Source organism: Sus scrofa, chromosome 7, assembly GCF_054392235.1.
Source record: "Sus scrofa isolate SSC_HxYL_T2T_F1_AM1 chromosome 7, Sscrofa_HxYL_maternal_Yorkshire_Landrace_v2.0, whole genome shotgun sequence".
Lineage (NCBI taxonomy): Eukaryota > Metazoa > Chordata > Mammalia > Artiodactyla > Suidae > Sus > Sus scrofa.
In genome coordinates, this window is record NC_139389.1 from 25,363,050 (window position 1) to 25,373,333 (window position 10,284).

Genomic DNA, 10,284 nt, shown 5'->3' on the forward strand with positions numbered 1-10,284 from the left:
GGTAAAGCTCATTCCTTTTTTACTTGTAAATAAACATGGATACAAAAACTTCAGTAAAACCTGCACAAGCTCAAAAAGGAACTTTTGGAGTTAAAATCCAAATTCTCAGAGTTCCCGTTGTGATGCAGCAGTAACAAACCTGACTAGGATCCATGAGGACATAGGTTCGATCCCTGGCCCCGCTCAGTGGGTTAAGGATCCAGCATTTCTGTGGGCTGCAGTGTTGGTTTCAGATGTGGCTTGGATCTGGTGTTGTTATGGCCAGCTGCTGCAGCTCCAATTTGACCCCTAGCCCAGGAACATCCATATGCCACAGGAGTGGCCCTAAAGAGGCAAAAACAAACAAACAAACAAAACAAAAAACAAAAAAACACCCAAAAATAAAAAAAAAAAAACAAATTCTCTAGTCTAATCTCTCCACTGTACTCCACAAGGCAAGAAAGCTCTTTCTTGTGATCAACAGGAAATTGGTTTTAGAGAGTTGTTTCCAGGAATTGTTAGACTATTGACGGGAAGGAATAGAATGTAGAAGCAGCCAGGGAAATGATAAGCACATCATAAAAAGAATAACAGGGAGGGAAAGAAGGAAGCAACAAAAAGGAGAGAAAGAAAAGGATAACAAGGGAAAGGACAAAGGAGAAAAACAGAGTGGACCATGGAAAAAGGAAGGAAGGCGGAAGAAAAACACAGGCAGGGAGGGCAAGAACCAGAAATGATATGAATAATGGACATTTACAGGGTGTGAGGAGACATTGCCTTACGAAGGGCCCCAAAGAAGCCTGGGAAGGAGGATGAAGAGGACGGATAGTTCTGAGGCCAATAAAAGACAACCAGGCAAACCATGAAGATCGCATGTGCTCCTTGTAGAACAGTACATTTCTTTAGCGAAGGATTGTGCAAAATGACTCGTCTCTTTTAGCCACACACACACACACACACACACACAAGCTGATCCTTGTGCGCTCTGCTTTGTTTTTTATGAGCCCAAGTCCCTATGAAATAGTCTTCTCATAGCTCCTTTCACATCTTTATTCCTCAGTGTGTAGATGAGAGGGTTGAGGGTTGGGGTCAGCACCGTGTAGAAGAGGGAGATGAATTTCCCAGAAGTATGGGCGTAAGAGCTGTTGGGCTGGATGTACACAGCGGTGATGGTCCCATAGAAGAGGGACACTACCATCACGTGGGATCCACATGTCCCCAGGGCTTTCGCCAGGCCTGGACTGACTTGATCCTAGTAACTGCCTTGACGATGTGTCCATAGGACGTCAGTATCAGTGCTAAGGGCAAGAGGAGCAAGACCAGGGATGCAATGAATAGCTGGACCTCATTGGTGTGGATGTCCACACACGCAAGCTTAATCATGGAAGGCACCTCACAGAAGAAATGATGGAGCCGCCGGTGTCCACAGCGAGGCAGCCAGAGGGTGACAGTGCTCTGGATGAGAGCGTTTCCTACTCCACTCAGCCATGCAACCCCTGCCAGGGCCTGGCACAGCCGTGGGTTCATCACAGCTGCATAGTGGAGAGGTTTGCAAACGGCAGCATGGCGGTCAAAAGCCATGACAGCCAGGAGAACACACTCAGTGGAGCCCAAAGCCAGGGAGACATAGAGCTGGACAGCACAGCCCAGGGCGGTTATGGTCTTGGCTGGTCCCCTGAGGTTCCACAGCAGCTGGGGGACAATACTGGTGGTAAGGCAGATATCAACTAGGGAGAGGTGGGTGAGGAAAAAGTACATGGGTGTTTTGAGATTAGGGTCAATGGAAGCGATCAGAATGATGATTGTGTTTCCCACCAGAGTCAGGAGGTATGATGCCAAAACAACCCCGAAGAGTATCTTTTCCAGGCTGGGCTGATCCGAGAAGCCCACCAGGATGATGTTGTCTTCAACAGTGCTACTGTTCGTGCCCATCACCCTGCTCAGAATAAGGAGGAAAACATTGTAGGAATTTAGAGGAAGGATGTAGCTTTGGCCTCTGGCCACAATATCAACCTCTTAAAATTACTCTTTGAAGCACTAACTCTGGGAGAAATTACCGTGCCCGGGAGAATAAATCTCGGCAGTCTCCTTCAGAAGCTGCGGCAAAGGACATGAAGGGCCAGACACTGTACAGAAAGAAAGGCACGTGAAGGCTCATGGTAGAAGAAGGAGTTTCCTTTGGAGATAACTCATAGGAAAGTGAGATAAAATTTATCACAGGAAAAAATAAAGGAATAGAGAGAATATCAGAAGAATAAAATGCATTTGATTAATTGAGAGTTCATGGCAAATCATTCACACTAAATGGGGAAAACTCAGGGATACTGATGTGTAATATATGTACATAATACTTGTCAATAACATTTAACTTTTTCAACTATGATTTTGAAGTGAGCATTTTTTCCAGGATTTGCATTATATGCATGACCGTCAACTTCTGGAGAGGCATCATTTTTGGAGAGGTTATTTTTTTTATTTTTTATTTTATTTTTTATTATTTTTTTTTTATTTTCCCACTGTACAGCAAGGGGGTCAGGTTATCCTTACATGTATACATTACAATTACAGTTTTTCCCCCAAGGAGAGGTTATTTTTTGCAATAACTTCTGGAGAGGTTATTTTTCCTGTAAAATGGCAAACATTAGGCTATTGAAAGTAATAATATTAACATTTAGATCTAAATGTTTGGTCATTATAGGCACATAATTTCAAAAACATATTTCCTTTAAGGATTGGTTAACTCACTCAGACCACCGGCTGATTAGTGATGTAAATTCATGCTGTGTGTGGGGAACAAAAGTCCTTGCTTCTTTGGTGAGTGGTGGTGAGGAAGGGAGTCAGCTTTCTTGTCTCACATGTTGAAAGAAGAGGTGGTTGAAGCTGAATGGAGGGAATGAGGCTCTGGGAAAGGAAAGCTCTTTGGTGGAGAAAGAAATGGCCTCAATGTACCTCAAGCCCACATCAATTTTTTTACCTTCTGGAAGACTAAAGAGGCCACAGTTCTAATGGGTTTGTTAAAAGTCAAACAGCTATAAGTGCAAAGGTTTAAAATAAATTCACTGATGCAAAACATTCCCAAAGACTGTAACTGTATTTCACGTTCAAGACAAATAGGCACCTCTACTTGTCATCAATCGAAATCACTCAGGTTTCCAAATTCTTCCCTAGTAATAACTGCATACCCTAAAATTGTGATATTACTTGTTGTGAACATGAATTGTGGAATTGAAATAGATTCTCAGTGATCAATAACTTATCATGTAAACAGATATTTAGCAGAACCCAGGGGAAAGAAAATGAAGTCAAAGGACGAGTCAGGTGGGCGGTCTGGACGTGCAACAGCAGCATGAAGTCACTGAGTGATCACTCAAAATGGCGAACGAAAATCACAGTAAAATGAGACTACAAAAGAACTACTAAGGAACAAGCTCATTCACATTATACAGACGTATTTTGCTTATAGACACACTCACAGTGACATGCACAGCTATCCATGCACAAAACCACAACTATGCACATACACGCATAATTTCTTCCATCCTCTTATTCGGGGTCAATTCCCATCTGTTTAACTACCCAGTGGTGGGGGGAGGTCTGGATCAAGAGACTTGGTTCAATACTCTTCAATCCAGGCTGCAGGTTGCTACCTTACCCTCTCCGTCAAATAAGAATTCCTCCTGTTTAACCCTCTCCCTACCTCCCCCGCCCCACACACACAACAGTACTTCAACAGAAACGCCATGAAAGATCAATTCACAGTCATGAACTGGTTCCATATTTACATGGATAATTGTAAGAATATGTTCCCTTTAGGCTTGTGGAAGGATTCTATTCCACTATGATGCAAAATTTATCATCGTCCATGCACCATGTGATCTCCTCTCACTTTAAGCCATAATCCCAATTTACTCTTACAAGTTAAGAGTCATAGGCATGGTGTCGATAGAAAATCAGGGCATCAATGGAAGTGAATGAGTTAAAAGAGAGGAAGTCTTCCAGATTTTTGTACACTGAGACTCCCACGGTGGTGGGAAAAAGAAGTCATAGAGTTCAAATTAGTATTACCTTGAAATGCCAACTCGATGCCTAAGGCCCACGTACTGGTTGGAGGGACTGTTAGTTGAGATGGAGCACCCTGAAGATCAGCAAGGCAGGAGAAGCTAAGAGAGGTCACAGGACAATGAATCTGGGAAGATCCCAAGGACACAGATCTCCCAATGTGGCAATGAATATCAGGCTCTGTAGTATCCAGAGAAGAGCTGTCCCAGGAGATGCTTCTGAAAGATACTTTCACCCCTCTGATGTTTTTGGTTTCTCTCTAGGTCAAACCACAAAGATATATAAGTTCTGTCCCCATCCCCACCCATCACTGAGTTGTTCTCTCATTTCTGTCATATTCATGGTTTTTCTGATCATATATAATCTATGCATGTAGGTGCATATATATTTACAAATCTATCCTGTTAGCTCATATCTTCATATTTTGTATCTTTTTACTTTTAGCCAGTTTGGCGGTATATATATCATGATTTCAATTTGTCCTCCCCTGATAACTGATGACGTTAACTAGATTACCTCACATTTTCTAATTGCCTAATAATTGCCTAAAATCACGTGAATGTGAGAAACTAAAGAAAGCAGTCTTTGGCTACAGAGTCAAATAAACGTCACTGCCTAACTTCTGCTTTCCTCTCTGCGGAGTTTCACTGGCAAGTCTAGACACTATCCTTTTCAAGCTAGACACACGGAGGAAGATGCACACAATGGACAGTAGAGGCTCTTAGAACACTCCAGCCCCCACTCCAGGGTCTCAGACAGGAATAGGCTCAAGCTTTAAAGATTTACAAGCTTTATTTTTTTATTTATTTTTATTTTTTATTTTTTTGGGGCCATTTCTTGGGGTGCTCCCTGGCATATGGAGATTCCCAGGCTAGGGGTCCAATCAGAAATGTAGCCGCTGGCTAGAGCCACAGCAACACAGGATCCGAGCTGGGTCTGTGACCTATACCACAGTTCAGGGCAACGCCAGATCCTCAACCCACTGAGCGAAGCTAGGGATCGAACCAGCAACCTCATGGTTCCTAGTCAGATTCCTTAACCACTGTGCCACAACAGGAACTCTGAAAGATTTACAAGCTTTAAATGTAAGTTAAGTGTAGCCTGGTGTGGACATTTTAATTATTTACACAAGAATGCCTTATTACCACTAAAAGTGAACTTTTTTAACATTTGAAAATGACCCAGAATACTATGGCACTCTCTTATAATCCAGGAGCAGGGAAAGAGCAGTTATTGTTCTTCTGTTTTAATCATGCCCCATGGGTAGTCAGTATTATAGCCCTACTGATAATAACATATCAGTAGGCAAATATGAACTGAGTTTTACTAGGTGCCAGACACTCTGCCAAGCATGCTGCAGGCATTACTCATTTACTGCCCACCACCCTATGAAGCTGGTACTGTTAGTCCACTCACTACAGATTTGGAAACTTTACCTTCCAGACGTTAAATAACTTGCTATGCAAATGAGAATCACGGTTGCCCCAACTCTAGAGTCCATGACTTTATATAAGTCCAACCTCCTTAGTATAATACATAAATCCCTTTGTGATTTGGTCCTTTTTTAGTCTTCCATGTGTATCTCCTGTCATTCCCTAATATATTCTCTCTCCCCTGGCTATAGGAGTACTTGAATTCCTTGAAAGATCCTTTCATTCTCACATGTTTATTGATTAGTGCATGAAAGATGACTTGGCAATGCAGAGCAAGAGAGTACAATTGGGCAACCAGGACACATTTGTGAAAGATGAGACTTAAGTTGGACTTTGAGAAATAGATATGGCATAACTTGCATATGGTATAAATTGTTTAAGTAATAAAAGGAAACACTGTTAGAAACTGCTGAGTGTGTAAGTATTAATTGAACTTAAGATGAATGGTAGCATGTTGGGGAAGATACGCAATGCATTAGATTAAGATGATGGAGACCTGGAATTTTGTGCTCTGCAGACTTAATTTTAAAAAAGAAACGGCAGGTCCGAATGGAGTCACTGTGCTAAGCCCTCAAAAGCAAACCAAGACTTACTTCCTAATCTAATTGCAGTTACGACCCCCTCCAGGAAGGTGGCATTTTCAGCTTAGCACCAATGAGGTAATGTAACCCAGAGTCTCATTCCACCCCCCACAGGGAGTTTACCTAAACCTGAAGCAATCCACTCTTTTCCCCTTTTGCCCATAAAAGCCTCTGATTTTGTACAGTTCTCCTTTCTATTAGGTAGGTGCCCAATTTATGATTCATTCAATAAAGCCAATTAAACTATCAGATTTGTCAGGTTGAATTCTTATTATTTAAACCTGCTAATCATTTGAAGCCATGTAAATGAGCAACGTAGAGCAATACATGGAAAATAATTTGATAGAGTAATTAAACTTGTCATGGAAGAAAACGAAAGTATGAAGAAAACCGTTTGCAGATTTTAGAAATTCGGTCATAGATAGCAACACTTTCCGTGCCTGGGAGCTAGAAGGGGAACTCCATGAGCTCCCTGGGCTGGGGTGAGGAGCTATGGCATGGTAGAGAGCATATCACACAAAGAGATGTGAAGTAAAGAGAGATTTGGGTTGGTCTTAGCACTTCCAGCAAACTGAAAAAGAGGTACAGTGTACAGGAGGATGCAAAGTAAAAGACGGTCACAAACCAACCAACCAAGCACAGGTTAAGGATGATGGAGGAAGAGTGTGAAGAGTCTGGAGGCTGTGGATCATCACACTGTTTCCGAAAGTGTGTTCACAACCTCTGAGACTTACCCGGCAATGACTAGTGCCGCCATGAGTAGTTGTTAAAGAACTCTGCACGAGTGAATTTCTTGAAGTCTTACTGCAAACCCGTCGGGTAATTCAACTGAGGCACAAAGAGGTCAGTAAAGAGCAGAGGATTGTATGTAGCTAGTGCGTACAAAAGCCAAATTGCAAAGCAAGGCAGTCTGGCTTCAGAGCCCATGAATTTTACAATCACAAAGACACCAGGGGAAGAGTTACTGCATCGAATAGGACTGAATGCAAGATTTTGCCTAGTAGACCCTGGGTCCATCTGAAATTATAAAAGTTTTAGGTATCTCATTACATTAGGTAATTCTATATAAAGTATTTGTAAAAACAAATATTTTTCCTTTTTCATAATTTTAGGTAGATTCACAGATCTGGTCCTTTACTATTTTTGTTCCTTTTTCCTTTTTTAAAATTAATATTTATTTATTTTATTAAAGTATAGTTGATTTAGAATGTTGTGCCAATGTCTACTATACTGCTGTACTGCAAAGTGACTGAGTCATAATGTATGTTTATGTGTATTATATATATATATATATATATATATAGTTTTTGTATTATTTTCTTTTCTTTTTTTTTTTTTTTTGTCTTTTTTTTTGCTATTTCTTGGGCCGCTCCCGTGGCATATGGAGATTCCCAGGGTAGGGGTCGAATCGGAGCTGTAGCCGCCGGCCTACACCAGAGCCACAGCAACGCGGGATCCGAGCCGCGTCTGCAACCCACACCACAGCTCACGGCAACGCCGGATCGTTAACCCACTGAGCAAGGGCAGGGACCGAACCCTCAACCTCATGGTTCCTAGTCGGATTTGTTAACCACTGTGCCACGACAGGAACTCCTGTATTATTTTCTATCATGGTCTATCCCAGGAGAGTGGATATAGTTCCCTGTGCTATGTAGTAGGACCTTGCTATTCACTCTAAATGTAATAGTTTGCATCTACTGACCACAAACTCCCTTTACTATTTTAAAAAAAGCCCACATTTTTAAGTTTTGTTGTATACATTTCTTGAATTGTGATACCATGTATAAAATATTTTAAATAATATTGTACCAGGGCTCTTTTACAAAGAAAATACTACAGTAGGAGTTTCCCATAGTGGCTCAGTGGTAACAACCCTGCCTAGTATCCATGAGGACGAAGGTATGATCCCTGGCCTCTATCAGTGGGTTAAGGATCCGGCAATGCTGTGAGCTGTGGTGTAGGTTACAGACACAGCTTGGATCTGGTTGCTGTGACTGTGGCATCAGCCAGCAGCTACAGCTCCAATTTGTCCCCTGGCCTGGGAACTTCCATATGCCACAGGAGTGGCACGAAAAAGACAAAAAAAGAAAAAAGAAGAAGAAGAAGAAGAAAATACTACAGTAATTTCCTGACACGAGCATATACGTCTCAATTTTCTATTTGCATATTGAACACTATTTAATTCCCTAGTCAGACATGTAAGCACATATATATTGGGTAGCTTACAGAATCTCCCGATCTGAACCTGTACTGCAGCCCTTCAAAGACGTTTAATAAAAGGAAGCGTGAGTATGTGTATACCACACATGCACTCATACACACATGAGGTTCCATGAGCTGTTCAAGTTGAATCTAAATGTGCTCCTTTTTTCTAAACCGTGTTAGCCACGTTACACTTAAATACAGACAGAGAAGTAAGCAACACACACACTTTCTACTTGGGAGGAGTGATTTAACCTTAGGTCTCTTTAATTACTTTCCACAACACAAAGTCGCTATTTCCCTGATTTTTCCTTAGGAACTTTGTCCTCTTCTCAGCAGTCTTCTCAGGGCTCCCTTCACATCCTTGTTCCGCAGAGTATATATCAGGGGGTTGAGTGTGGGGGTGACAACAGTATAAAAGAGTGTAAGGAACTTGCCCTGACTTCGGCCATAGGATCTCTTTGGTTGAATGTATATGGCCGAGCTGGGCCCAAAGAAGAGGAACACCACCAGTAGATGGGAACCACAGGTTCCGAGAGCCTTGCGCCAAGCTTGGACGGACTTAATTTTCATCACGGCTTGGACAATGAATCCGTAGGAGACCAATATCAATGCCACAGGAAGAAGAAGGAGGACTAACGTGGCCACAAAAAGCTGGACTTCATTTGCTTGGATGTCCACGCAGGCCAACTTGACCATGGCGGGCACTTCACATAAGAAGTGGTGCAGGTGGCGATGTCCACATCGAGGAAGCCGAAGGGTGACGGTTCCTTGGATGAGAGTGTTTCCTACTCCACTGAGCCATGCTACTCCTGCTAAGGCCTTGCAAAATGATGGGTGCATGATGCTAGTGTAATTAAGAGGTCTGCAGACTGCCACGTAGCGGTCAAATGCCATGATGGTAAGGAGAACACACTCACTGGAGCCCAGGGACAGGGACACATAGAGTTGTATGGCACAGCCCACTGGCGTGATGGTCTTAGCTGGTCCCTTCAGGTTCCAGAGGAGCTGGGGGACGATGCTGGTGGTGAAGCAAAGGTCAAGAGAGGAGAGATTTGTGAGGAAGAAATACATAGGTGTGTGAAGTCTGCAGTCCAGGCAGGAGACCAGGATGATGGCTGTGTTGCCCAGGAGGGTCAAAAGATAGGATATCAACACCACCACGAAAAGGAGGACCTCCAATTGAGGCTGGTCTGAGAATCCAAGCAAAATAAAATCTCCCCCAGAGGTTTCATTGTTTTGTTCCATTAGTCTGTTCTTGTAAAAGAGAAAAATGGATATGGAATTCAGTTGAGGGAAATAGCACTATTACTATTCACTTATAATATTTCTAGTAAGTGCTTAAATTTTTTTTTCCTGGTGAATTTTCACAGAGAAAGAAAAAAAAGGCAATTATTAAAAAGGTAAATGTTTTTGGAGTTCCCATCATGGCTCATTGGAAACAAACCTGACTAATATCCATGAGAATGAAGGTTTGATCCCTGGCCTCTCTCAGTGGGATAAGGATTCAGCATTGCTGTGAGCTGAGGTGTTGGGCACAGTTGTGGCTCAGATCTAGCATTGTTGTGACTGGTGTAGGCTGGCAGCTGCAGCTCTGATTCTACCCCTAGCCTGGGAACCTCCATATGCCATGGGCGTGGCCCTAAAAAGACACACACACACACACTCAAAACCCAAAAAAACAACAAAACAAAACAACCCCCCAAAACAAACAAACATACAAAGGCATTCTTTTGAGTCATCATTCTTGACTCAATAAATATTTGACCTATCCTCATTTTTTTTCATGTGACCCTCCTCTTTTTCCCACTTTTGGATAATTATTATTAAAGGTATTATTTTCAGAGAAAAAAAGAGAAACTTTCAGTTTGGGTGGCTATACAGTTCTGTTAGTAGAAGTAGGAGAGAAAAGGGGGAGGAATGCTAAAGCTTATTTAAACACCCAATGTGAAATGGATTATGAGTGATCACAGTTTCTGCAGAAATTACAAGGCAAAAGTAATGGATTACGGTGAGGTAGTGGATCAGAA

The 10,284-nt window shown here is 42.2% G+C and overlaps 1 protein-coding gene and 1 pseudogene across 1 annotated transcript; both read right to left on the reverse strand.

The window, feature by feature from the left end:
• Window positions 1–976: 976 nt before the first annotated feature.
• Window positions 977–1,911, reverse strand: LOC146401409 (olfactory receptor 2G3-like; annotated as a pseudogene).
• A 6,599-nt stretch (window positions 1,912–8,510) lies between these two features.
• LOC146401410 (olfactory receptor 2G6-like) lies at window positions 8,511–9,502 on the reverse strand. Its single transcript, XM_084970508.1, is given in 2 exon segments — window positions 8,511–8,567; window positions 8,570–9,502. Coding segments are annotated over 2 exon segments (990 nt in total).
• Between the last annotated feature and the right edge of the window lie 782 nt (window positions 9,503–10,284).